This window comes from Sus scrofa, chromosome 1, assembly GCF_054392235.1.
Source record: "Sus scrofa isolate SSC_HxYL_T2T_F1_AM1 chromosome 1, Sscrofa_HxYL_maternal_Yorkshire_Landrace_v2.0, whole genome shotgun sequence".
Lineage (NCBI taxonomy): Eukaryota > Metazoa > Chordata > Mammalia > Artiodactyla > Suidae > Sus > Sus scrofa.
In genome coordinates, this window is record NC_139383.1 from 263,370,979 (window position 1) to 263,394,819 (window position 23,841).

General features: G+C 35.5%; 1 protein-coding gene across 9 annotated transcripts in view; it reads right to left on the reverse strand.

The window, feature by feature from the left end:
* The window catches only part of SHOC1 (shortage in chiasmata 1), a 96,535-nt gene that overhangs the window by 47,783 nt on the left and 24,911 nt on the right, over window positions 1–23,841 (reverse strand). For all 9 annotated transcript variants that reach the window (XM_084991954.1, XM_084991941.1, XM_084991962.1 and 6 more), the window contains 10 exons: window positions 23,395–23,545; window positions 22,515–22,616; window positions 21,089–21,206; window positions 15,777–15,871; window positions 14,813–15,055; window positions 12,801–13,202; window positions 9,254–9,382; window positions 8,111–8,287; window positions 4,288–4,392; window positions 638–816 (listed from right to left, as the gene is read on the reverse strand). In XM_084991954.1, the coding sequence (XP_084848080.1) occupies window positions 638–816; window positions 4,288–4,392; window positions 8,111–8,287; window positions 9,254–9,382; window positions 12,801–13,202; window positions 14,813–15,055; window positions 15,777–15,871; window positions 21,089–21,206; window positions 22,515–22,616; window positions 23,395–23,545 (1,701 nt within the window). The remainder of the gene's footprint in view (window positions 1–637; window positions 817–4,287; window positions 4,393–8,110; window positions 8,288–9,253; window positions 9,383–12,800; window positions 13,203–14,812; window positions 15,056–15,776; window positions 15,872–21,088; window positions 21,207–22,514; window positions 22,617–23,394; window positions 23,546–23,841) is intronic.

Consider the following 23,841-nt stretch of genomic DNA (forward strand, 5'->3'; position numbering starts at 1 on the left):
TAAAAAGTATTTTCTCTTAAATCTTTATTTATGAAATTTTTTTTTTTTTTTTTTTTTTTTTTTTTTTTTTTTTTTTTTTTGCCATGCCTGCAGCACATGGAAGTTCCTGGGCCAGGGATCAAACCCAAGCCACTGCAGTGACAACACTGGATCCTTAACCCACTATACTACAAGAGAACTCCCATGCAAACTTCTTTCAATGCTTGAGGGAGAGTGGGCAAAAATTTCCAATATAATCCAAGGAATGAATGAACTGCTTTTTTAAAAAAAGAATTGTATCAGATTCTGGCTCAATATCTAAAAATTAATTATTATAGTTTTATTGTGGGTATATGTTCATGAACTTTTAAGTAGAATACAAAATTTTTGAGATTTGAAGGACTAATCCATAGAACACTGTGTATAATAAAATTAAAGTATTTTTAAAACTCAAGACATATGAATAATGATACAAATGATACTTTCTCTGGGTCTGATTCTGTCCTGTTAACTTACTTAAGGTGAAAACTTCTCAAAGGACCAAATAGTATACTGAAATAAAAACTATTTCATAATTTCAAGTTAAATACAAAATTTTATCTTCTATCCAATTCTTATTTAAGCTGATTGTTGTTATCTGCTTTATTTCAGTACTAACCTTAATTTGCTGTTCACTTTGCATCCAATTTAGTATCTGACTTTGCAATTCTTGTAACCTGTAGTTGGTATCAGGCTTTTTTTCCCTAATAAACCGTACAATCTCCAGTTGTCGCCAAATGTCATCCAAATAGGAGCCTAAAATGCTTTTGTAGATATCTTTTGCATTTGACAAATATCCTGTTTAAAAAAAAAAAGTAGGAAAAAAGAGAAAAGCGTGTCTTTTTATTCTTTTAGAAACGCCATGGTAAAACCTAAAAGGAAATAAAAGTCAAAGCAGAGGCAGTTAAGTTTTCCTTCACTACTTTTCTGATCTTTTTATTTTTATTTTTTATTTTTGGTCTTTTTACGGCCGCACCTACAGTGTATGGAAGTTTCTAGGCTAGGGGTCAAATCGGAGCTGCAGCTGCAGCTGCAGCTGCTGGCCAACACAGCAGCCATAGCAACACCAGATCCAAGCGGCGTCTGCAGCCTACACCACAGCTTATGGCAAGGCCGCATTCACTGAGCAGGGCCAGGGATCAAACCCACATCCTAAAGGTTACTAGTTGGGTTCATTACCACTGAGCCGCAACGAGAACTACTTTTCTGATTTTGATTAAAGATATCAACTAACAAAAACCTTAAAATTAAGTGAAGCTGAGAAATATATACCAAATGTCTCTTAAGCCACATAATGCTAATATAACCGGACCTATTCTACATAGTCTCTGAATATTTCCCATCCTTTCCTGCCTTCTGGTTTGTTAAATGTTTTTGTCTTCTTCCTAAACACTTACATGCTAGTTCTATAAGTGTAGAGTCTCAATTTAGACCAACGATATTTAAAGGAGACAAAGAAAGATATTTATAATGTTAAGTTCTATAAAACACAATGAAGATAGTCATTATTTATATTCCTGCATCCAAAACAACAGCAAAAACAAAACATAGAAATGATAGGAGATGCAAGAAAGAATAGAAACTCCTAGCAGTATCTAACAGACTTGGCTCAATCCAAGACACATGAAATGGACAATAGTAAGACTGAAAATACGGCATTTAAAATCTACCAAATAAATATTTTTTTTCAAATAATTTTATAATTTTGCTTTACTTTCCCCAAGGTATTTTTGGTAACTGTTTAAAAAAATTTCTTGGCAGAGAAAACTTTATAACTTTTCTGTATAGTTTCTACTTGTCTTAGATATTATCATAAATCTTTATTATTCCTCTTCTTTGTAATTTATTGAGGGGCACATGTGTATGTATCCTGAAATCAGTAATCAACCTTTTTTATGCTCATGTACATATTTTTATCTTGTGTGCACCTTGATTCTATATTATATTAATACAACTAGAATGATGGGCAATTTAGAGACTGACTTATGTTCTTTCTGCTTCCTTATCTCCAAACTTCCCACTGCTTCTTCATACTGCCATTAGATGTAACTTTCTGAAAGACAAACCTGATCCAATAGCTTGCCTGTTTCATGGTTCCCTATCATTTACAGAACAGGGACGGACTTCTTTTGTGTAGCTTAAAAGGCTTTTCATGATTTGGCTCTTTCTTACGTCTTCAGGCTTAGCTCTCATTGTTTTCCTCCTTGTACTCTTCAATTTAGCCACATGGAACTGTTTGCAACACACCCACTGAGTCATTCTTCTGGGCTTTTAATTCTGCCTACAATACCCTTTCATACTTCATTTACTTGGCAAATGCTTACTTATTTAAAAATAATTCAGCTTGAAAGGGTAACAGTCACCATCCTTTATCCCATTACTATGTATCTCCATCCACTACAGTTCCCATGACACAATACTGAATTTATTTCTGGGTTAAAGCCCAGAAGTGAAACTCTATGCCTTTAACCTTAAAACTTGTTACCTTGCTAACTTGGGAGAGGAAGCAAACTGGATGCTGGGAGAAAATACAGAATTCTGGGTCCAGGGAAGGCAGCCAGACCCCTATGGACCTTTCTTCCTCTGCCACTATTCACAAAGAAAGAAAGGAAGACAACCTAATTTGCTCTTTGATTTCCAGGGGTTTAGAGGAGTGAAAAACCCTTCCACAAAAAAATGTCCAAGCGAGGTTATTCACTATGCCCTGAGACCTAGGGCTTAAGAAGTTACGTTTTCCAGCAAGGATTTTACTTTTATAAGTATTCTTCAAGGTAGCCAAATAGTAATGCCAAAGTATGATTTAGCAAATGCATTTCTTTGAGGAACGAAAACAATTCAGTTTAAGTATATAGCTCCCAATGGTCTCACTTAACACTACTGTAAAATGAAGAGTACTTAAAGTTGAATACACTACAAGCAATCCTCCATAAATATTATTATCCCTCTAATTCAAGGTATTGATAAGTACTGTGCAAGAGTGAAGCATACTGTACTTTCCCCAGGAGCCCAGATATTCTAGATTCTGATATTCAGCCTCACTACTATGCTTTAATAGTCTGGTTGGTAGGATTGACAATCTTCTATGGAAGCCAAAAAGTATAATGAAGACAGGTGACAAACAGAAGGCCATGCGACAACACAACATTAAACTAGTTCTGAGTACTGTACACTAGGACTATAGCCTCCAATCCTTACTGGTCTGGAACTGGAGATAAGACAATTTGATCCAGCATCAACACTCGAACACTTTAATTAGAAAAGAAAGGGAAAGCATCATGTTGGGCTTTCTAAAAGCAGCTATAACTTAGTTACAACACCTGGCCAGATAATACTAATATAATAAATGGCCAAGGATTATAACTCCCAGTGATGCAGAGGGAGTATAATTGTAACTCACTGCTGCCAATCTTTATCAAAACCTTGGATTAGAGAAATAACATTTGTCTGGTGGTCAGAGATAAGAGAAAACATCTGGGTCATAGGTCAGAGAAAAATTATTTTCACTTTATATTTTAAATGGGTTCTAGAAACTTTAAATTATAAAGCATAATCCTATCAATGTACCATTACTATAGAAGTCTAAATAATTCTGCAATAAGGGGCCTAAAGCAGTAATGTAGTAAGACAGATACTTTAATAATTTAAAATTTTTCCCAAAATTAAAAAAATTTTCAATACATTCAAAATTGTTTTGATTTTTAATTCATACCCTAATTTACATGCACAACTAAAAAAGAAATTGCAGGAGTTCCCATCATGGCTCAGTGGTTAGTGAACCCAACTAGCATCCATGAAGATGAGGGTTCAATCCCTGGCCTCACTCAGTGGGTTAAGGGTCCAGCATTGCCATGAGCTGTAGTGTAGGTTGCAGACATGGCTTGGACCCCACGTTGCTGTGGCTCTGGTGTAGGCCGGTGGCTACAGCTTTGATTGGACCCCTAGCCTGGGAACCTCCATATGCTACGGGTGTGGCCTTAAAAAGGAAAAAAAAAACCAAAAAAACGAAAAGAAATTGCAAAAGATTCTACTACTAAAAATTTAGCTATATTTCATCTAGCAAAGCTGCAAATATTCAATGAGGACCTAAAATGAGTCATCTTACATTAAAAAGCAATGCGTGATAACAATCATACAATCAAATATAAGGCCATTAGGAATCAGTCCATTAGTAATTAGAAAAAGTAAAAAGGAAATTAGAAAAGTAAACATTATTTCAAATGAAATATTTCAATAGGAAGAAAAGGGGAAATAAAAATTTTTCACACCAACCCAATGCTGTGTCCAAGCTACATGTTAAAAGAACATCTCTAACTGTTACCAAAAGATGTAAGAGGGCAGCATCCTTGAATATCATTTCTCTTTCATCATTTTTACCTAGGTAAACAAAAATATATGTAAAAACAGGATATATATTAGAATTTTAGAATATATATCAGAACGCTTAATAATAATAGCTCACATTTATTACTGAGTGCTTACTATGTGCCAGGCTGTATATAAGCTGGAATCTATAACAATAATCCTATCAGACAAATTTATTATTATCTTCATCTCATGAATGAGAAAATGGTCTTAACGAGATTAAGTAACTGCCCAAGGTCAATTTGTGAATAAATGGTGAAGCTGGCATTCCAACCCAGACAGCTAACCTTAGAGCTTGTACTCTTGCTGCTTCCAAAGACTGTTCAATTATTTCTACTCTTTGTGGGGAAAAGGTCAATGATTCCCAGTTATGAACCAAAAGAACATTAAACGCATAACTTGCCAACTGATTTAGATAAAGGTGGAGGATCATATCATAAAGCAATACTTGAACTGGAGGTGGACATCTGGGAATATTTGCCCAAAGATATGACTCAAACAAGAGAGGTACTCATAGGGACAGGCTGATTATCTAACTGATATGTTCCGTGGAGTTTCAGAGTTTATTGAAGATGATGGGTTAGATTTTACTGCGTGCAAGAGTAGGGCCAAAAAGACGGGCTTCTAGGCCCAATTTAACCAGAGAAGCCCTACTTTTTTGTTTTATATGTTGGGATGCCATTAAATATTTATTTGAATAAAGAATTTCAGGAGTTCCCATCACGGCGCATCAGGTTAAGGACCCAGCAGTGTCTCTGTGGCAGCATGGGTTTGATCCCTGGCCTGGCACAGTGAGTTAAAAGGATCCGGCATAGGTTGCAGCTGTGGCTGGGATTCTTTCCTTGGCCCAGGAACTTCCATATGCCACGGGTGGCCAAAAAAAGTTCTGCTAAGAAATTTGAAACTATTGATATAAAATCAATGAATATCAAAAGCGAATAATCAGTGGTCACTGAGAATCAAGAAGCAACAGGAGAACCAGTTATAGGTAATACATCCAGCTCCTGGAAAGACTCATAGAAACAAGTCAATCATGACCAGGAAGGAAAGAGAGCAGGGAAACAGATTTGGTACCATTTTTCTCATTTTTCGGCGAATATTCCTTCAATATTTCCTATAGTGCAGGTCTACAACTGATGAATTCCTTCAGCTTTTGTATGTCTTAAAACATCCCTATTTCACTTTTGTTTTTGTAATATATTTTTGCCTAGTCTAGAAAAATAGGTTGACGATTTTTTCTTTCAGAGTCTTAAAGATGTTGCTCCACTGTTTTTCACTTGCACTATTCTTGACAAGAAATCTGATGTCATCCTTGTCATTGCTTTTTCTGCAGCATGTATTTTTTTCCTCTGATTGCTCCTACAATTTTCTCTTTATTACTGGCTTTGAGCAATTTGATTATAACATGCCTAGGTGTAGCTTTATGATGCTTCTCGTGCTCAGGGTTCATTGAGTTTCTTAGATTTGTCAGTTTATACTTTTCACCAAATTTGGAAAACTTTCAGTCATTATTTCTTCAAATATTTTTTGTTTACCCCATTTTTGCCTCTCCTTTGAGAATTCTAATGCTAGTATGTATGCTATTGGAAGCTGTTTCACAGCACACTGATGCTCTTTTCTTTCTTTTTTATTCTTTTACCTACCTGGGCTTTATTTTAGATAGTTTCTATTGCTATGCTTTCAAGTTAGCCAAACTTTTCTTCTGCAATATTTAATCTGCCAATAACTCCATCCAGTGCATTTTTCATCTCATGCATTGTAGTTTAATCTCCAGAAGTACAATTGCATCTTTTTTTATGTCTCTAGTTTACTGAACGTATGGAATACAGTCATAATAAGTTTCAGTGTCCCTCTCTGATAATGCTGACAGTTTTTTCAGTTCTGAGTTTGTTTTGATCGATTATTCTCCTAATGGGTTTTGTCTTTCTGCCTCTTGTTATGCTTGATAATCTTTGATCAGATGTCAAACATTGTGAATTTCACCTTGTTCGTGCTAGATATTTTTGTATGCATATAAATCCTCATAAGCTTTGTTCTGGGATGCAGTTACGTTCCTTGGAAATAATTTGATCCTTTGGGTCTTGCTTTTATAATTTTTTAAGGCAGATCCAGAACAGTGCTAAATCTAGGTATAATTATTCCTCACTACTGAGGCAAGACTTCTCTAAGTACTGTAATCAATATGCCCCAAATTATGACTTTTTCTAGTCTGGCTGGTGGAGACAGGCATTATTTCCTGCCCCTGTGTGAATGTAGAATACTATTCCCTCTAATCCTTTCAGATGGTTTGTTTCCCCAACCTCAGGTAGTTTCCTCACATCTACTCTGATCAGTACTCTGCTGAATACTTGAGGGAAAATCACTACAGATTTCCGGAATAATGCGTGTGAAGCTCTCTGCTAATAGTCTAGTCCTTTGAACCCTAGCTGTCTTAGTTTCCCTGGATTCTTAGCTCTGTTTCTTCAGCTCAGATTGTCCACTGGGCTCTGCCTCTGGCAATTCTTTCAAGGCAATCAGCTAGAGCAATGGTAGGGGCTCACTTCACTTGTTTCCTGTCTCTCAGGAATCACCTTGCTTCACTGACTGATTCTGGGGTTTTCAAAACTGGTTTCATTTATTTTTTGTCCTTTTGTTTGTTTGTTGCTATTTCTGGAAGGAGGGTAAATCCAATCCCTGTTACTCCATCTTAGCCAGAAGAAAAAGTCCAGGACTGACTTTAATATTTACTTTTCGATACACCCTACCTCCTCTTGGAAGGGAACAAAGTGGTTCAGATGCTGAAAATAATAGACTTAATCTGGTTTCTGCAATAGGAGTCCGCCAAATAATATATATATATATAGCTTGACTGAGAAGCAATGCCAGATCATACAGGTTTCCCCTACTATCTGAAAACAAAGTGTACCTGTGAAACTTTTTGTGAGCTGAAACAGAGTAAAATGAAGAACCAACTACTTTTTTCATAAAAATGAAAATCTGTTTTGATTTCTCTCAGTTAGTGAAAACAGATACTAATGTAGGCCTTTCATAAAAATCAAAGTGACATAAAGCAAACATAAAAAGCAAGAGCTGCCTGTATTTCTTGTCTTTTTTCCTTGCTTAGCTGATCCTCCAGCATTGGTTTGTGGGTGCCATATGCTGAATTACAGTTATGCCTCCATCCATGACTAGCAAATGGAGGTTCCCAGGCTAGGGGTTCAATCAAAGCTGAAGCCACCAGCCTATACCACAGCCACAGCAACGCAGGATTAGAACTATGTCTGCGACCTACACCACAGCTCACAGCAATGCCGGATCCTTAACCCAATGAGCAAGGCCAGGGATTGAACCCACATCCTCATGGATGCTAGTTGGGTTCACAAATTGCTGAACCACAATGGGAACCCCAACTTCTGCATTTTCTATGTTTATTTTCAGTAATTTAATACAATAATCCATAAATTAATATCCTCTTAAATAATGTGACTATTTTTTTCTTGTTTTCTTTTTATAGCTTTTTATAGCCTGCAGCATATGGAAGCACCCAGGCCAGAGGTAGAACTGGAGCTGCAGGTGCAGGCCTATGCCACAGCCATGGCAACACAGGATCTGAGCCACATCTGTGACCTATGTCTCAGTTTGCAGCAATGATGGGAATAGAACCAGAATCTTCACGGATACTATATTGGGTTCTTAACCCACTGAGCCACAACGGGAACTTCTAAATAATGTGACTTTTATTTGCACTCACCTTGGTAAATAGCATCACTTATTATTTTTTCTTGTTCTTTTAAGAGGAACCTTGTTTGGTCAAAAATGACAGTGGCAAATTTCCAATTAGCATCAGGGAGAGTACAGAAGCATACAAGTTTTTTTAAGATAGGAGAAGCTGCTGCTTCTAGGAGGCAGTATGCTTGGCATTGGCTATCTGCAAAAACAAAAGAACTAAAGGCAGTGTTTTTATAAGGCTGGTATCCTCTTTTTGACAAGCCAATTATACATATTTCTTCGTTTTCTTCATGCAAACCTGAACTCTATTCATGAGATTGTATAGCGGCTTATTTTAGGACAGTTATTCTAAACAAGTTAGTAAAAAACCCAAATTATCCCTCCGTAGAATTAGTATAATTTTATGGCCATCCTATTTATTAGAAAGGATTTATTTAGTTAGTAATTCATCAGGGTAAGTATGAGGAGCCATATAAAGAGAATCAACTTTTTTCTTTTCCCTCCACTATTAGCTTACAAACTTAAGCTGAACACATTTATAACAATGACAACTTGTTTCTAGTTTCCACTAGAATATCGATATTTAAAGATTTGCATTATCATCTAAAGGTCATAAATAAAATTTAACCAAAAGAATGAAATGATATTCAAGGACTAATGTCACATTTCCTTATGGATTTTAACAATGAGCATGATGATGTCAAGCAGGTTGTTCTTTAGAGAGTCAAAGAATATTTTTTCTTTATAGCAGAACAAATAAAATAATTTTAAGCAATATAGGAATCAATAGTAACTTGTTTACATCACACCGGTAGTGGGTAAGAGAGCAGAGAGCACGGCCACTAGCAGTTCATTTTTCCAGACTGGGCAGAAGAGTCTGAGTCTGAGGAGTTGCAGTTTGCTCTTGTCTGATGAATGTAAGGAAGCAGCAGTTTAAATGAAGGAGCAAATAACACCTAATGGACTGGAATAGGGCAGTGGGGAGGGGCAGAGGCAGTGAATGAGGCATTCCAGGTTTGGAAATAACTTGAAAGTAGGAATGGAATGAAGAAATATCTAAAACAAGTGAAGAAAATTATATGAAAAATGAGGTATATCCTAGATACCTAGGAAAGGGCTTTCAAATTTACCTAATTTGAATTCATTTAAAAAGCATATTGCATACCTGATGCTTGAATTTCAATGACATCATCTGCTTTCCACTCCTGATCTGTTTTCTCCAGAATTTTGTTAGTACAAACAATAGGACTGTCTTCTTGGAGAGTCAAAGGATGTTCCTCTTTATCTTGAAGTTCTATTAGGAACATTAATTTTGCATTGTTCAGGAAAACTTGGTGTTGATTAAAATGCTTTCTTACAAGTACGATTATAATTGTTAAAAGTTTTTTGAAGTGCATCAGTATTAAATTGAACAGCTATTTAGGTCAATGAACTTAACATGTTGCTGGGTAGGAAGCAGACTAGTAATAAAGAACTTTGAGGGAGTTCCCGTTGTGGCACAGTGGTTAACGAATCCGACTAGGAACCATGAGGTTGCGGGTTCAATCCCTGGCCTTGCTCAGTGGGTTGAGGATCCAGCGTTGCCGTGAGCTGTGGTGTAGGTTGCAGATGAGGCTCGGATCCTGTGTTGCTGTGGCTTAGGCCGGCCTAATTAGACCCCTAGCCTGGGAACCTCCATATGCTGCGATAGCGGCCCAAGAAATGGCAAAAAGACAAAAAAGAAAAAAAGGAACTTTGACATCAGATCAGTGTTTCAGTCCCACTTCTGACACTAGCCTCAGTTTCCTCATATGTAAAATGTGGATTAATATATCTACTTTGAATATTGTTACAGCATGTTCTAAACACCAAGGATGATTCCTGACGCTGCTCTACTTCATTTCTCTGTGACTGCATATACCCTTCCTTCTGCTACAAATTCTTTCCTATGCCCCAGGCCCTATCTGTCTCCATCCTTTGTTTTCTTTCTTTTTTTTTTTTCCTTTTGCTTTTTAGGGTTGCACCCATGGCACGTGGAAATTCCCAGGCTAGGGGTCTAATCGGAGCTGCAGCTGCTGGCCTACGCCACAGCCACAGCAACGTGTGATCTGAGCCACGTCTTGTGACCTACACCACAACTCACAGCAATGCCGGATCCCCAACCCACTGAGCAAGGTCAGGGATCAAACCCGCATCCTCATGGATACTAGTTAGATTCATTTCCACTGAGCCACACAAATGGGAACTCCCTCCATCCTGTGTTAATAAAGGTATTTCTTCCTATTTACCCTTTAGCTCTCAGGCATTTTCTGTAAGAACCCTTATAACTGCCCAGTCTACTTTCAGGCCAGTAAAATGCTTCTCATTTTTGTTTCCTCAGCACAATGTGAATACTTTCCTGGCACTGACCACATTGTATTGAAATTATCTGCATGCCCGGCCTACTCTATTACACTGTAAGCTTCTCAAGGTCAGCGACAGTATCATATTTACCTCCAATACGTGATTTAGTGCCTGGCACAGAGTTTCAACAAATGTAATTTTCTTCCTTCTTTTGTAAGCATTATAGAGGATTAAAATGTATATGTAATTTATTTAAAATTAGAGTTATATAAACTAGATAGCAATACTGCCATTAATAATGATTACAAGATGATTTTAGAAACACATTACCATCTTAAAACATTTTAACGTAAGTTTTATAAACACAGTAAAAAAAATAAATACCCTAAACCAGATTGTTATTATTTTTGAGTACATTTTTAATTAACTATAAATAATTAAAATAACTATGATTAAATAATACTAATTATTGAAGTTTTTGAGGGGGCCTAATAAGTTGTACCATTCTTTCCTGCTCTGAATCAACTATAAAATAAGAAGTAAACTATGTACCAAAATATTACCTTTGTTATTAATAAAAGCTAAGGTGGAGAAAGGAGCTTAGTTTGAGAGTCAAATAAGCTTATTAATTAAATACCAGAATTAGGCAGGGTAACTTACTCAGCTCCAGACTATACTGTACTGGGCTAGGATTCTGCATAGTTGCGGAGCTGTTTGGGAAAGATCCGTGATATAGAGAAGCCGAGGAGAAGGCCATTTACTTATGGGTAGCTCATTCCTGCAAGCTTATGCCCAATTTATTCTTTTTCAAATTTACAATACAGATAATTCATTTTAACTCCCCTGGGAAGAATGCATTAAGGGGCAAAGAGGCCAGAAGCGTAATTCTTTTATTTTTTTACAGAAACATAATTCTAATTGAGGAAAAAGAGAAGCAGTCCCACCTAACATTAATATTCCTTTGTTTAATTAATGGCTGTTTTTTTTTTAAATAAGAAATCATTCTTTTTATCTTTTTCTCCTTTCTCTTGCTTTCTCTCATTTTCTGTTGCTAATATACCTTATTATATCAAAAGTGTAACAATCAGAAAAGGATGTTATTTCTAATTTTGGAGTGGTTTCCTTTTTTTATTTTTTTTGGTCCAAATATGATTAGAATCTAAAAATATTCACAAACCTAAAAACAACAAATCTTTAAAAAAAATTCCTAGTTATATATCACATTCATAAGATGATTCCATATATTTGCTCATTCTTTCATGTAGAAATTATGCTCTGAATTATGGTACAAATTGTTAGAAAAAGCTCAGTTACATACAGAATTGTCACCTGTAAGGTAAGTTACAATGTATATAAAACTATTACATAAAAAGAAATTTATGGCAAATATATAAACATAAAAGGTCACAAAATTCTGAGAACTTTAAACTCCTTTCTGCATTTTTGTCAAATTTTTCATTGTGAAAATGCACTGACCAATAAAATATAACTTTAAATAGAGCTATAAAAGGCTGTCATATCATTCCACCCACAAAGAATAAGCATTCTTTTCTGCTTTTCTGTCATAAATCTGTCCCAATCAGCTGCCCCACCATGGGGAACCCTGACCTAGTACAGTGTAGTCTGGGATGGATGGATAACTCTGCCCAATTCTGGAGTTTAGTTAGCAAGTTCATTGGACGCTCAAAGTAATTTTTGGTATGTATTTTACTTCTTATTTCGTAGTTGATTCAGGGGCAAGATCTTGTGTACCTTAATAGGATATAGGACAGTAAGACCTAAGTATATGCTAACTCTCGCAAATGAGTATTTTTGTACTTATTTCATCTGGGTAACCTATATCAAACATTCTAGAATATTAGAATTCTAGAATTTCTTTTATATCAGAAGTGAAATGATATGATATATTATACTATCTTTGATAGGTTTATAAGCAATGAATGTAAAATAGTTATAACTCAAACAGAATCTCTTTGGTAAAGTTCAAAAGAAAAATAAGCAATCAGATGGGCAAAATGTTCTTAAATACAGGTTAAAACATATATATTAAATACTGAGATAGAAAAGTGAGCTAAAAGAGAAAAAAGAATGGCAGAATGATCAGCAAAAGTTGAAATACTATAAATCTATATGGCCAAGTTGTAGAAAGTGAGTTTTTACAAATAGTGGCTTTTCTTGTAAGTTCAAATGCACTTTTAAATTTTTAGAAAATACTTATCTACATCTATCTATATTTCATATCTATTTCCCTACACAGTATCATGAATCAATAACATCTTCTTTGACATAATCTCTCTGAAAGAGCTTTATTTCTTTACCTTCTATAATAAATTGTACATTTAGTCCTTGAAACTATCATATCTACACCAAAATATTACTAAATTACCCACCATCTTTTCCATCACTGTCTGTGACCTCAGTCTTTGGAGTCTTATTCCGCAGCATAATAAAGTCATTCAAAAGGTCCAAGTTATTCTCCCGCTTTTTAACATGTTTAAAAAAAGATGCTTTTTCAATTTTTAAAGAGGAAGATGATTCTGGCACTGTGCAGTCAAGTTCCAAATTATCTTCATTTTCTTTATTTTGGATTATTCCATAAGCTACTTCTAAGTCTTTCTTTGGTTTTTCTTCTTTTCTTGGTCTTTTAGCAGAGACACGCTCATCAGAAAAACACAGATCTGGCACTTCATTTGCCAGAGATAGAGTCTTTTGTGAAGGTGATAAATGATCACTTGTAGATTTCTCATTAATAAGTGTAACAGGTGAGGAACAACTTTTATGTTCTAACCAAGCTGAAAACAGGAAATAAAAATATCCAATGACTTTCATGACTAAATGAGTGTTCCATTAGGCTATTAAAGTAGCTTTTAGTTATGGGTTCTTATTAATCTAATTTGATTAGGAGTATTTTAACTGCTTTTAAAATCAATTTTTGGCCTGAATAAAATAATTTTTTAAAGGACAAAAATTCAGCACCTCTTTTTTTTCGACTACTGAAGCTAAGTTACTGGGCAAAGAAATAATTCCAGCCTATTGCCAACAGGCTTACAACAAGTCACAGCCTTGGAGGTGACAGTTATTCAAAGGGTCAAAACTTACATAACACAAAAGCCACAAACCAGAAGAAAATATACTCGAAAAGAGACAGTATCCAAAATGTATGAGGAACTCTTATAATATAAGGTTAGAGGAAAGCCAATTAAAAACTTGACAAAATGTTTGATCAATACTTCATATATGCACATGCTGCAATATGGATGATTCGTGAAAATGAACTAAATGAAAGAAGCCAGTCACAAAAGACCACATATTGTATGATTCCATTTCTACGGAACATCCAGAATAGACAAATCTATAAAGAGAGAGAATAGGAGTGGCTGCTAGTGCGTACAAGATGTCTTTGGGGGGATGATTCAAATGTTCTAAAATTGATTGTGGTGATTATACCTCTCTGCGAATATAGTAAAAACCACGGATTCAGTGGTTTTTAGTATATTCACAGACAGGTATAAACTTTATTATTATTGGAATTTTTTTTTTCATTTTGGGGGGAGGTGTAAACCTTGGGAGAGATTACTAGATAATATTGAACACTTAAAACTCAACTGGCAGGTCGAACAATAACCATGCTGGTTTGTATCTAGGCTGATATAAATAGAAAATGGGCTAGACGTTAATCATTTACAAAAGGAAACAAAATAATTTTAATTGAAAATGGCTAGAAATTTAAAGCTGACACTGCAGAATTTTTAGGACAGAAAAAGATTTAAGTGAGTTCCCACTGTGGCGCAGTGGAAACGAATCTGACTAATATTCATGAGGATGCAGGTTGGCTCCCTGGCCTCACTCAGTCAGGTATCCCGCGTTGCTGTGGCTGCGGCAAAGGCAGGCAGCTGCAGCTCTGATTCTGGGAACTTCCATATGCCATGGGTATGGCCCTTAAAAAAAAAAAAAAAAAAAAAAAAAAAAAAAAAAAAAAAAAAGATTTAAGGATTAGCTAGTCAAATTTCCTCATATTTTTTTCAAGGAAGAAAATGGGGCTTAGTGATGGTCAAAGCTGTAAATTCTGGCAGCGCCAAAGTTGTACTGAATATTGGAATTTAATTACATTTTCCCAGTCACCTAGTGGAAAGCAAGTATCAAACATTTCTCATTCTGAAAATGTTTACACAAGTGATATTTACTATTATGTACTTACATTCTTTTTTTTTTTGGATAGAAAATAGCAATGTATTTTTTTAAAATATAATTTCATTGTTTACAAATGACACAAATACATTTCCATAGCTTACTTCTCCCAAATTTAGAGAAAGGTACATGGGTGATGTTACCACATCATATATGCTACACAATGACACATTATTTTTTTTGTGAAGTCTTGCATAGAACTATATGTACTTACATTCTAACTGAAGCACATTTGCAGGCAAAAATATCTCCAGTTTAGTATCATCAGAATATAGATTACTATGATACAAATATGTACTTAGATGTTCCAAAGTTTCTGTCACTATCAGGTTTAGTCCTGCTTGTTTCCACTCCTCTGTGTTCACAGGATTAACTTCAAGGCTTTCTTCTTTAATAGAAAGTATCTTCTTCAAATCTGTAACTGCACATTGACTGTTGGGCTCTTCAGTTCTTGGCACTTAAAAAACCATAACAAACCAAAAAACAAACAGTGAGAAACAGACCGCTCGGTAAAAAAGATGAAAAATCACAATAAACAGAACCACACTGGAAATTTCTTATAAAATGGATATAACTTTGTTTTACAAATTAGAAAAAAAAGTAAAAGATGTATCTAGTATTTCATCTTCAAGATACTAATATTTGTAAAAGTCCAAAATATTATAGCAAGAAAAGTCACATTAAGGTTTATTTCAATCAATGGAAACATCATGATGTTAAAACTTTTCTACTAATTAGGAGATAAAACTATTATTTTGTTTGACCATTTTAATAATTACTAAATTAATATATTTGATAATATTTTGAAGAATTAATGTAAGATGTATCAAATCAGAAATTCTAATTCATTATAGTGAGCCTAAATAAGAAGATATATTTGATCAGGTTTATGATGATCATTTCAGATATTGTGGCACAGAGCTTTCCATTTCATTACTTTTTAGTCTAAGTAGGGTCAGAGAATATTGAATAGAGGAACTAAAGTAGCACAGCTAATCAATGTTATTATTTGCATTAAAAGTATCTACCCAAAATGAGGAGTATAAATTTTGAAATCCTTTTTGGAACTGTGCTTTTTATGACAGTGCTTTCGGTAATGACAATAATACTGATGAATACATTTCTACCGATTTTCTTTTCATCTGCGCTATTTAGCATCAAAATCAATTAGTTTTTACCTCTAAGCAAAAATGAGTTCAAAGAGCTTCTACAGCTTTCTGATTGCCAAACCATATAGTATTTGTGGGCTGATTCTTCAGCAGTAAGCAAACTCCTGAAAACGAAGAGTTAAAGTTTAATACATTAATATGTTGTCTTTTTGTGCAATAAAATGTTAAAATATTTTTCTAAGTACTTTTAATATTCAAAAGCATGTCAAAAATTAAATCTCTTTTATAAAAACGTAAACTGAAATAGATCGTTTCATAGACTGAATTACTTAAGTGCTTCTTTCCTCCTCCCCTGAGAAAGTTTGGCAGTTTGTCAGCTCCTGAATCACTCCTGCTTGCCACTAAACCTTCTCTTACCTCTATTTCCTTCGATGGAATCTGGAGGCAGAGGGGGCTGACTTGGGAGGGTTTTAGCACTTCCTTCCATAAACTGTGCCAGCACCAACTGTGTAAACCACCCAAAATAAAACTGCAATTTACATAAATTTACTGTGCTTACCATACAAAATGGCAGCTTCAACACAAATTTTTACAAAATTGCTGTCCCCAAGTCCATTCTTAAGAGAATTACTTCTACTGGCTGAGAATCAGAAGTAGGAAAAAGTTCTGCTTGCTCTACCTTCTCAGGAAGTGACAGGTCCTAAAGTTTAGTTCAAGTCTTTCGATCTTGGTGGGTGTGTGAGTGAGTGATGTGTGTCTGTTTGTGTATTTGGGGACGTAAGGAGAGAGGAGAGAAAATATGTACGACAAGCAGAGTGTATCAGTAAATACAGCTCATTAGTAGCCATGAAGTTACTAGAGACCATTAATTCACAAACCCTTTAATCTATGCCCCAAACCTTCCGCTCCCCTCCTCAGTGAGAACTGATAGTGTTCTGCTTCTCTGTTTATATGAAACATACATGAGCATGCTAATTACAGGTACTGCTAAATTGATAGTTCTGGTCAGTAACAGATAGCTAGGTCTTATGTCTAAACCATCCAAGTTACCCACAAAATCCAAAAATCTGGCATGAGGTAGCAATATTTGTGAATTTAGAAAATTCTTGAACCTTACCAAAGTCTCTTTGATAATTAAACACCTCAAATTAGAGGCAATTATTTTAACCTGAAAGGAAGGGGAACTATTCAGGCAAGCCAGGTCCACTAGGAAACCATTATATAGACAAAATTCTCATGCTTAATTTCTGAGGACATGTCTGAATTTGATATATTCTTTGGTCATATATAAAAGTATATTCACAATTCAGTAATCAGTTAGTATGCAACTAAAGGCTTATGCTATACAGACTTTTCTTTTTAGCACCATAAAATCTAGCGTAGAGTTTTATATGTGGTAGGCACTAAAAGTATTTGTTAACTGGGTATATATCTCAAGCTAAAATGCTGTGTTCTGAAATAAAAATAAAAAGCAGCAATGTATACATCTAAGGATAACCTGACCCCCTTGCTGTACAGTGGGGAAAAAAAAAAAAAAAAAAAAGAGACCAATTAAAAAATGACCAGAAAAAAAAAAAAAAGCAGTAAAAGCAAGTTAAAGGTACAGAAACATTACATATTACTTTTCTGTTTTTTTTTAAACACTTTACCTCTTTGTTTTTAGTTTCGCAGTTGAAGTGTAAATCTCTTTTTTAAATAGGAATTTTTAAGTTTTTATATTCATGAACCAATGGAAATGATTTATATTTTGCTAGTGCTGAGACAATTCCTTTAAAGTATTTCAAATGGCCGTGGGATCTTTGGCTAATTTAAAAGCCTTTTTGTTCAAACTTTGGCAAATCAGAAAAAAACAGGTAAGACTTAAGTTTCACAAATTCTCATTAGATATTTGAATTATAATAATAAGCAGATATATAACTTGTGTGATTAAAAGGAGTTTACTATGGTTTAAGTAAATACTTTCAATATCAGATTGAAATTCGAGATTATACTAATTTCAGCTAGTTTTTGTTTCTAATTGCAATCTGCCTCATCAGATGGATTAGAGTATATGGAGTTGGTAAAAGAGTAAAAGAGCACGCACACAAAGAACTATAGGGCCTGCAAATAAACATATCGCAACTTAGCAAAGGGACTAAAAATATTTAAACAAATTGTAGGTAGTTTCCGTACTCATCTCATGCTATTTTTTTAAGAGCTCATATCTGGTATAGGCAGTTCTAGTTCACGGTAGAGTTCCGTACAGCACAAAGTTACCCCCCAAAGGAAATACGCCTTGGCTAGAAAATGAAGATAACTGGGGCCCTCAATGCCAAGCTCCTCCATCTTATGCTGTCACACCTTCTTGAGACCACTAATGGAAGTCAGAGCATCTGGCGATGAGATGCTCCAAGTGCTTCCAATAATCTAACAGCACTCTCCTCTTGGCAGATCAGCCAATTATAGCTAAGAACTCGAAACCCAGCACAGAGAACTCCCAGGGTCCACTCTGAGAATAATTTATTAGGGACTTGTAGACTTTCCTGTAATTTTCCTTAAAATGTGTTATTTTAGGACACATTAATTTCCAGGATTACAGTGAGGAAGAAGGGGGCTTTACTGGTTATGTTCTTAGTTGTGTAAATAGCATACGAAGTAGAGGAATGTGGTTACTTTATTCCAGGACGGCAGACTAACCTAACATTAAAAAACATTAAGGAGTTCCTGTCGTGGCGCAGTGGTTAACGAATCCGACTAGGAACCATGAGGTTGCGGGTTCGGTCCCTGCCCTTGCTCAGTGGGTTAACAACCCGGCGTTGCCGTGAGCTGTGGTGTAGGTTGCAGGCACGGCTCGGATCCCGCGTTGCTGTGGCTCTGGCGTAGGCTGGTGGCTACAGCTCCGATTGGACCCCTAGCCTGGGAACCTCCATATGCCGTGGGAGCGGCCCAAGAAAGCAAAAAGACAAAAAAAAAAAAAAAAAATTAAGTTACAGGTATGCCATGTTATATAAGACAGCAATCAAAACTATCCAGGACAAAGATGCTGGGCTACTAAGCTATGCAATTTGGCTCAAACTAGAATATGATGATCCAACCTTGTAATATCAATTTTGAGGGGATTAATGACCATTCTGTGCAGTAACAATAGGGTACTGAACAGATTTGTGGATCGATGTTGGGTTCTACATGTCTGGTTTTCCCAACACCAATACCACAGTGACAGAGGTAAACAAGGTCAGTGGATATCCTCCGTTAAAAGATGGGATGTTACCCCTGGTACTCCTAGGGGAGTAAGTTGATAACCAAATCTCTTGATCAACCATCTCACACACTGCTCTGTGGTCCTTGGCTATTCCTGATCAGAGAGCTATGACAAATCTTTTAGAAGACCTCAAAACAACCCTGTGTGGTGTGTACTATTATTATCCTAATATTATAGGTAAGGAAACTGAGGCACAGGGCAATTAAGGTTACAGAGCTAATAAATGACAGAGTTCGGCGATATGGCTCTTCTTCAGGGCTCTTAACTACTGATGGTTAAGTATGGGCTCAACTGTATCCTCCCCAAGATTCATATGTTGAAGCCCTTACTCTCAGTACCTTAGAATGATTGTATTTGGAGCTAGCGCTTTTAAAGAGGTAATTGAGTGAAAATGGGGGTGATTAGGGTGGAATCTAATCCAATATAACTGATATCTTTTTAAAAAGAGGCCATTAGGACATAGACCTGCATGGTGGAAAGACCATCTGAAGACAAGGGAGAAGACAGCTAGCTACAGGTCAAGGAGAGAGGCCTCAGAAAGATTCCAGCTGTGCTGAGAGCTTGATCTTGGACTTCTAGTCTCCAGACTATGAAGAAATAAATTTCTATTGCTTAAGTCACCCAGTCTACAATATTTGTTATGGCAGCCCTAGAAAACCAATACACGAAATACATGTATTTCATAGCAGAGTGCCAATAGAAGCAGTGCCATTGGCAAGCATCCACTGGCAATGTCCTAAGCAGGCAGTTTGAATTTTAAATTAAAATTTTCAAGTTGCTTATTTATTTTTTGGCCCTACCTGAGGCATATGGAAGTTCCTAGCCTGGGGATTGACCTGAGACTCAGTAGCAACCCAAGCTGCTGCAGAGGTAATGTTGGATCCTTACCTCACCAGGCCACCAGGAAACTCCTTTTTTAAGTCTACAGTAGTTTAAATAAATTCTATTAACTGTTTTATTTTTCATTAGTAGGATAGCATCTGTTCTTTATTCTTCAGACCTTTCTTTATTCTGAGTTAATATTTCTACAATGAATATGTTTTACTTTTATAGTACTCCTTGAACATATGAGCTATTCTTTTTTTTGCTTTTTAGGGCCACCCCTATGGCATATGGAAGATTCCAAGGTAGGGGCTGAATCAGAGCTGCAGCTGAGGGCCTACACCACAGCCACAGCAACACCAGATCCAAGCTGTGTCTGAGACCTACACCACAATTCACAGCAATGCTGGATCATTAAACCACTGAGCAGGGCCAGGGATAGAACCTGTGTCCCCAGATACTAGTTGAGTTCTTAACCCACTGAGCCACAATGGGAACTCCCACATCTGTTATTATGTTTAGTTTTTTTAAAAAAAGAACTAAGGGATGAGAAAAAAGAGAAATATTTATAATTTTTTTTCATATTTAGGAAGCATCTTGCTGGATAGTTTTGGTGGTTTTACTTTGGGAATTCAGATTCCATATGTGTTTTTTTTTTTTTTTTTTTTTTTTTTTTTTTTTTTTTTTTTTACATTGGAAGGACTTCTTAATACTCCAGAAATACTTCAGTTGCTAGACTCCAAGTAAGTTATTGATTTCATAACTTCGGCAAAGATGTATATATCCTAATTAGCTAAAATAATGTTATATATCTGGCACTATTCCTTTCTGATTCAAACCTAGAATTATATTACATAGGGATAGTTTTCCATAGAGTTTATGTCAATTTCTATGCCTCTCCCTATAGTACACCATCATAATTAATGAATACTGTCTTATTTGGTTACCTATCAATTTTGTAGAGGAAAATACAGCCACAGAAGGAACTCAAGCTTAATGGTATTATAGTCTCATTCAAGATACTAAAAGTATAAAAGAGCCTGGCTACATCACTTACTAGTTCCCACAGTTTACCCAGTTCCCTTCTGGACTCAACAAATGTTACTGATTTTTGGGTGCCTTTCTAAAGATATTTTATGCATATAAAACAATTATGTACATACATACTCACATATTTCCTTCAGTTGCTTACTATAGACAGTTTTATCTTACTTTTTTCCCACAGAGAATCTTAGAAATTGACTTTATATGGAGAGATTTAATTAAAGATTGCTTGTTCTGAATTGCAATTTGAATTCTAAATATAATCTTTACTTACATTTTACAAACAGGAGAAGATGGAAATGTCTGAAGTCCTGTACATAATGAGTTCGCTAAAGAATGTCGATCTGTTAGGTGTAGATGAGTTAGTGGCATTTCTAACTCTACTAGGATACCTAAAAATTTAAAAATCATTTTTCATAAACATTGAATAAAACCAAGAAATTCATAACTTTCTGTAAGCAACTATTATGTTTGATCATTCTGTTACAACAAAAATTTTCAATCAAAAGAAATCTGGATTATTGGAAATATAGAATTATAGTTTAATTTCCATCTATATAAAGGATTATAAAAAAAGGATTACATGTTTATCACATGGTATCTTACCTATTATATTGGTGTTTTAAAAAAATACATTGACAACTAAGCTTTACTAAGTTTACCATATAAGATAAATTCTAAGACTATGTGTAATAATGTTTTTAATTCTGACAATTTATGTTGTCAGTACTTAGGAAATAGTAATATTTTGAAATCCATGCTAAATACTGGTGATATTAAGCAAATAATATTAATAGAGGGTAATTATTTGCCTTTATAAGTCTGCAGTCTAGGTGGCCTAGCACAGAATTATGTTTTTATAGGATGGGGTTAAAAAAACTAATTCTTATTTATCATAAGCAGTCTGTGTTTCTATCACTTTCCTCAGTAAAGCAGTATACTTCCAAATAGATGATTAACATGATCCAATTATAACTGTAACTAAATAATAGCATCATCAACATAGTCAGGGAGCAATACAATCTGGTATTAATACGGAACAAAAGATAATTCTGAGGTTCCAAATTTGGTAGGATAGTGATATTAACAATGATAAATTGCCTTGGCGATTAAAACATTAAATGTACAAAAGTGTAACAATGGTCAGTAAGATTGCTAATACTGAGGTAAAATACAAAATTTTATTTACTGAGCTATAAAATGACAAGATTTCTATTTTTAACATTAATGCTATTTCTTTCATTCTTCTTCAATCTTTGTAACTCTCCTCTATATGTTATTCAGTTTTGTCTTTTTTTCTCTTTCGGATGCACCCATGGCACATGGAAGTTTCCTGGCCAGGGGTTGAATCTGAACTGCAGTTGCAACCTACACCATGGCTGCAGCAACTTAACCCACTGCACCCAGCTAGGGATTAAACTCACGTCTCAGCAGTGACCAGAGCCACTGAAGAAATAACACTGGATCTTTAACACATTGAGCTCTACAGTGGGAACTCTGGCATTATTCAGTTTTGATGCTGGAAGGATTTAATGACAGTAACAAATGAAAAGAGATAGAGTTAAAAAAAAAACAAAAAAACTTGAACTGCAATAATCAAATTTTAAACATAAAGTTTCATAGTAGACTTTATATTTGTATTGTACTTTTACATCATATATAGGTTCCTTTAAGCTTAATGATTCATTCAAAATTTCTACCTGGTTCCCCATACTCTGGTTCACACTGACTTTGAATGGCCAAAATTTCTGTGGAGCTACATTTTATATCCTCAATGTCAATTCCATACATGGTAGTAAGATCTGAAAAGAAAAGGAAGAAGTCTACTATCAGCAAAAGTACTGTGATATTAGTTTTTCTGTAATCTTGTTCATTCTTCTGTGGCAATGTCTCTGTTTCATTTAGTAACCATCAGAGCCAAGAGAAGGCTGGGAGTGTAATACCACAGTCATTCAGAAAAGTAGTCACCTGCTCTTTCCATCAGCATTCATAGATTTGTGTCCTGCTACCAAGTCCATAGGCCACCTGCAATTCTGAGCTCTGCCTGATTTTCAAGTTCTGGTATAAATTTGATCCACTTACTCAGGTTGGCTTTTCAATGTCAGATCTGAGCCTCATCTACAACCTACACCGAAGCTCATGGCTAGACTTTTAACTCACCAAGTGAGGCCAGGAATCAAACTTATATCCTCATGGACACTAGTCAGGTTCTTATCCTGCTGAGCCACAACAGGAACTCCTGAATAATAATTTTTTTTTTTTTTTTTTTTTTTTTTTTAGGGCCGCACCCATGGCACATGGAAGTTCCCAGACTAGGGGTCTAATCAGAGCTATGGCTGCCGGCCTACACCACAGCCACAGTAACACCAGATCCAAGCTGTATCTCCGACCTACACCGCAGCTCATGGCAATGCCAGATCCTTTAACTCCTTGAGCAAGGCCAGGGATCGAACCCATATTCTCATGAATACTAGTCAAATTCTTAATCCTCTGAGCCACATCAGGAACTCTGAGAACAAGAATTTTTATAACAAACATTATTAAGTAGTTTTAACAACAGACTTTTAAATTAACTCTCACCTCTTTTGAAAAGCTTTTCATTGTCATCTACATAATTTATTATTTCTGGCATTAAGTTTAATGACTCCTTCAGTTCTGAGAGGGATGGAATATCAACTTCTTGTTTGAGACTTGTAGATATTAAGAATTCACATTCAGGCAAAATTGATGGCTAAAACAATATATAAGTAAAACAAGTTTTTAGTGATGTTTTCCAAATAAATATTTCTGAATTCATAGCTATATTTGCCTAATTGGTGTACCAAATTTTAAACTAAACCTACATTTAAAAATTTTATTTTTTTATTTTAAAAAAATTGTATACTTTATTTTTTTATGGCCATGCCTGCAGCACATGGAAGTTTCTGGGCCTGGGATTGAATCTGAGCCTCAGCTGTGGCAATGCCGGTTCCTTTAACTCACTGTGAGGGGCTGGGGATCGAACTCACATCTCCACAGTCACCCAAG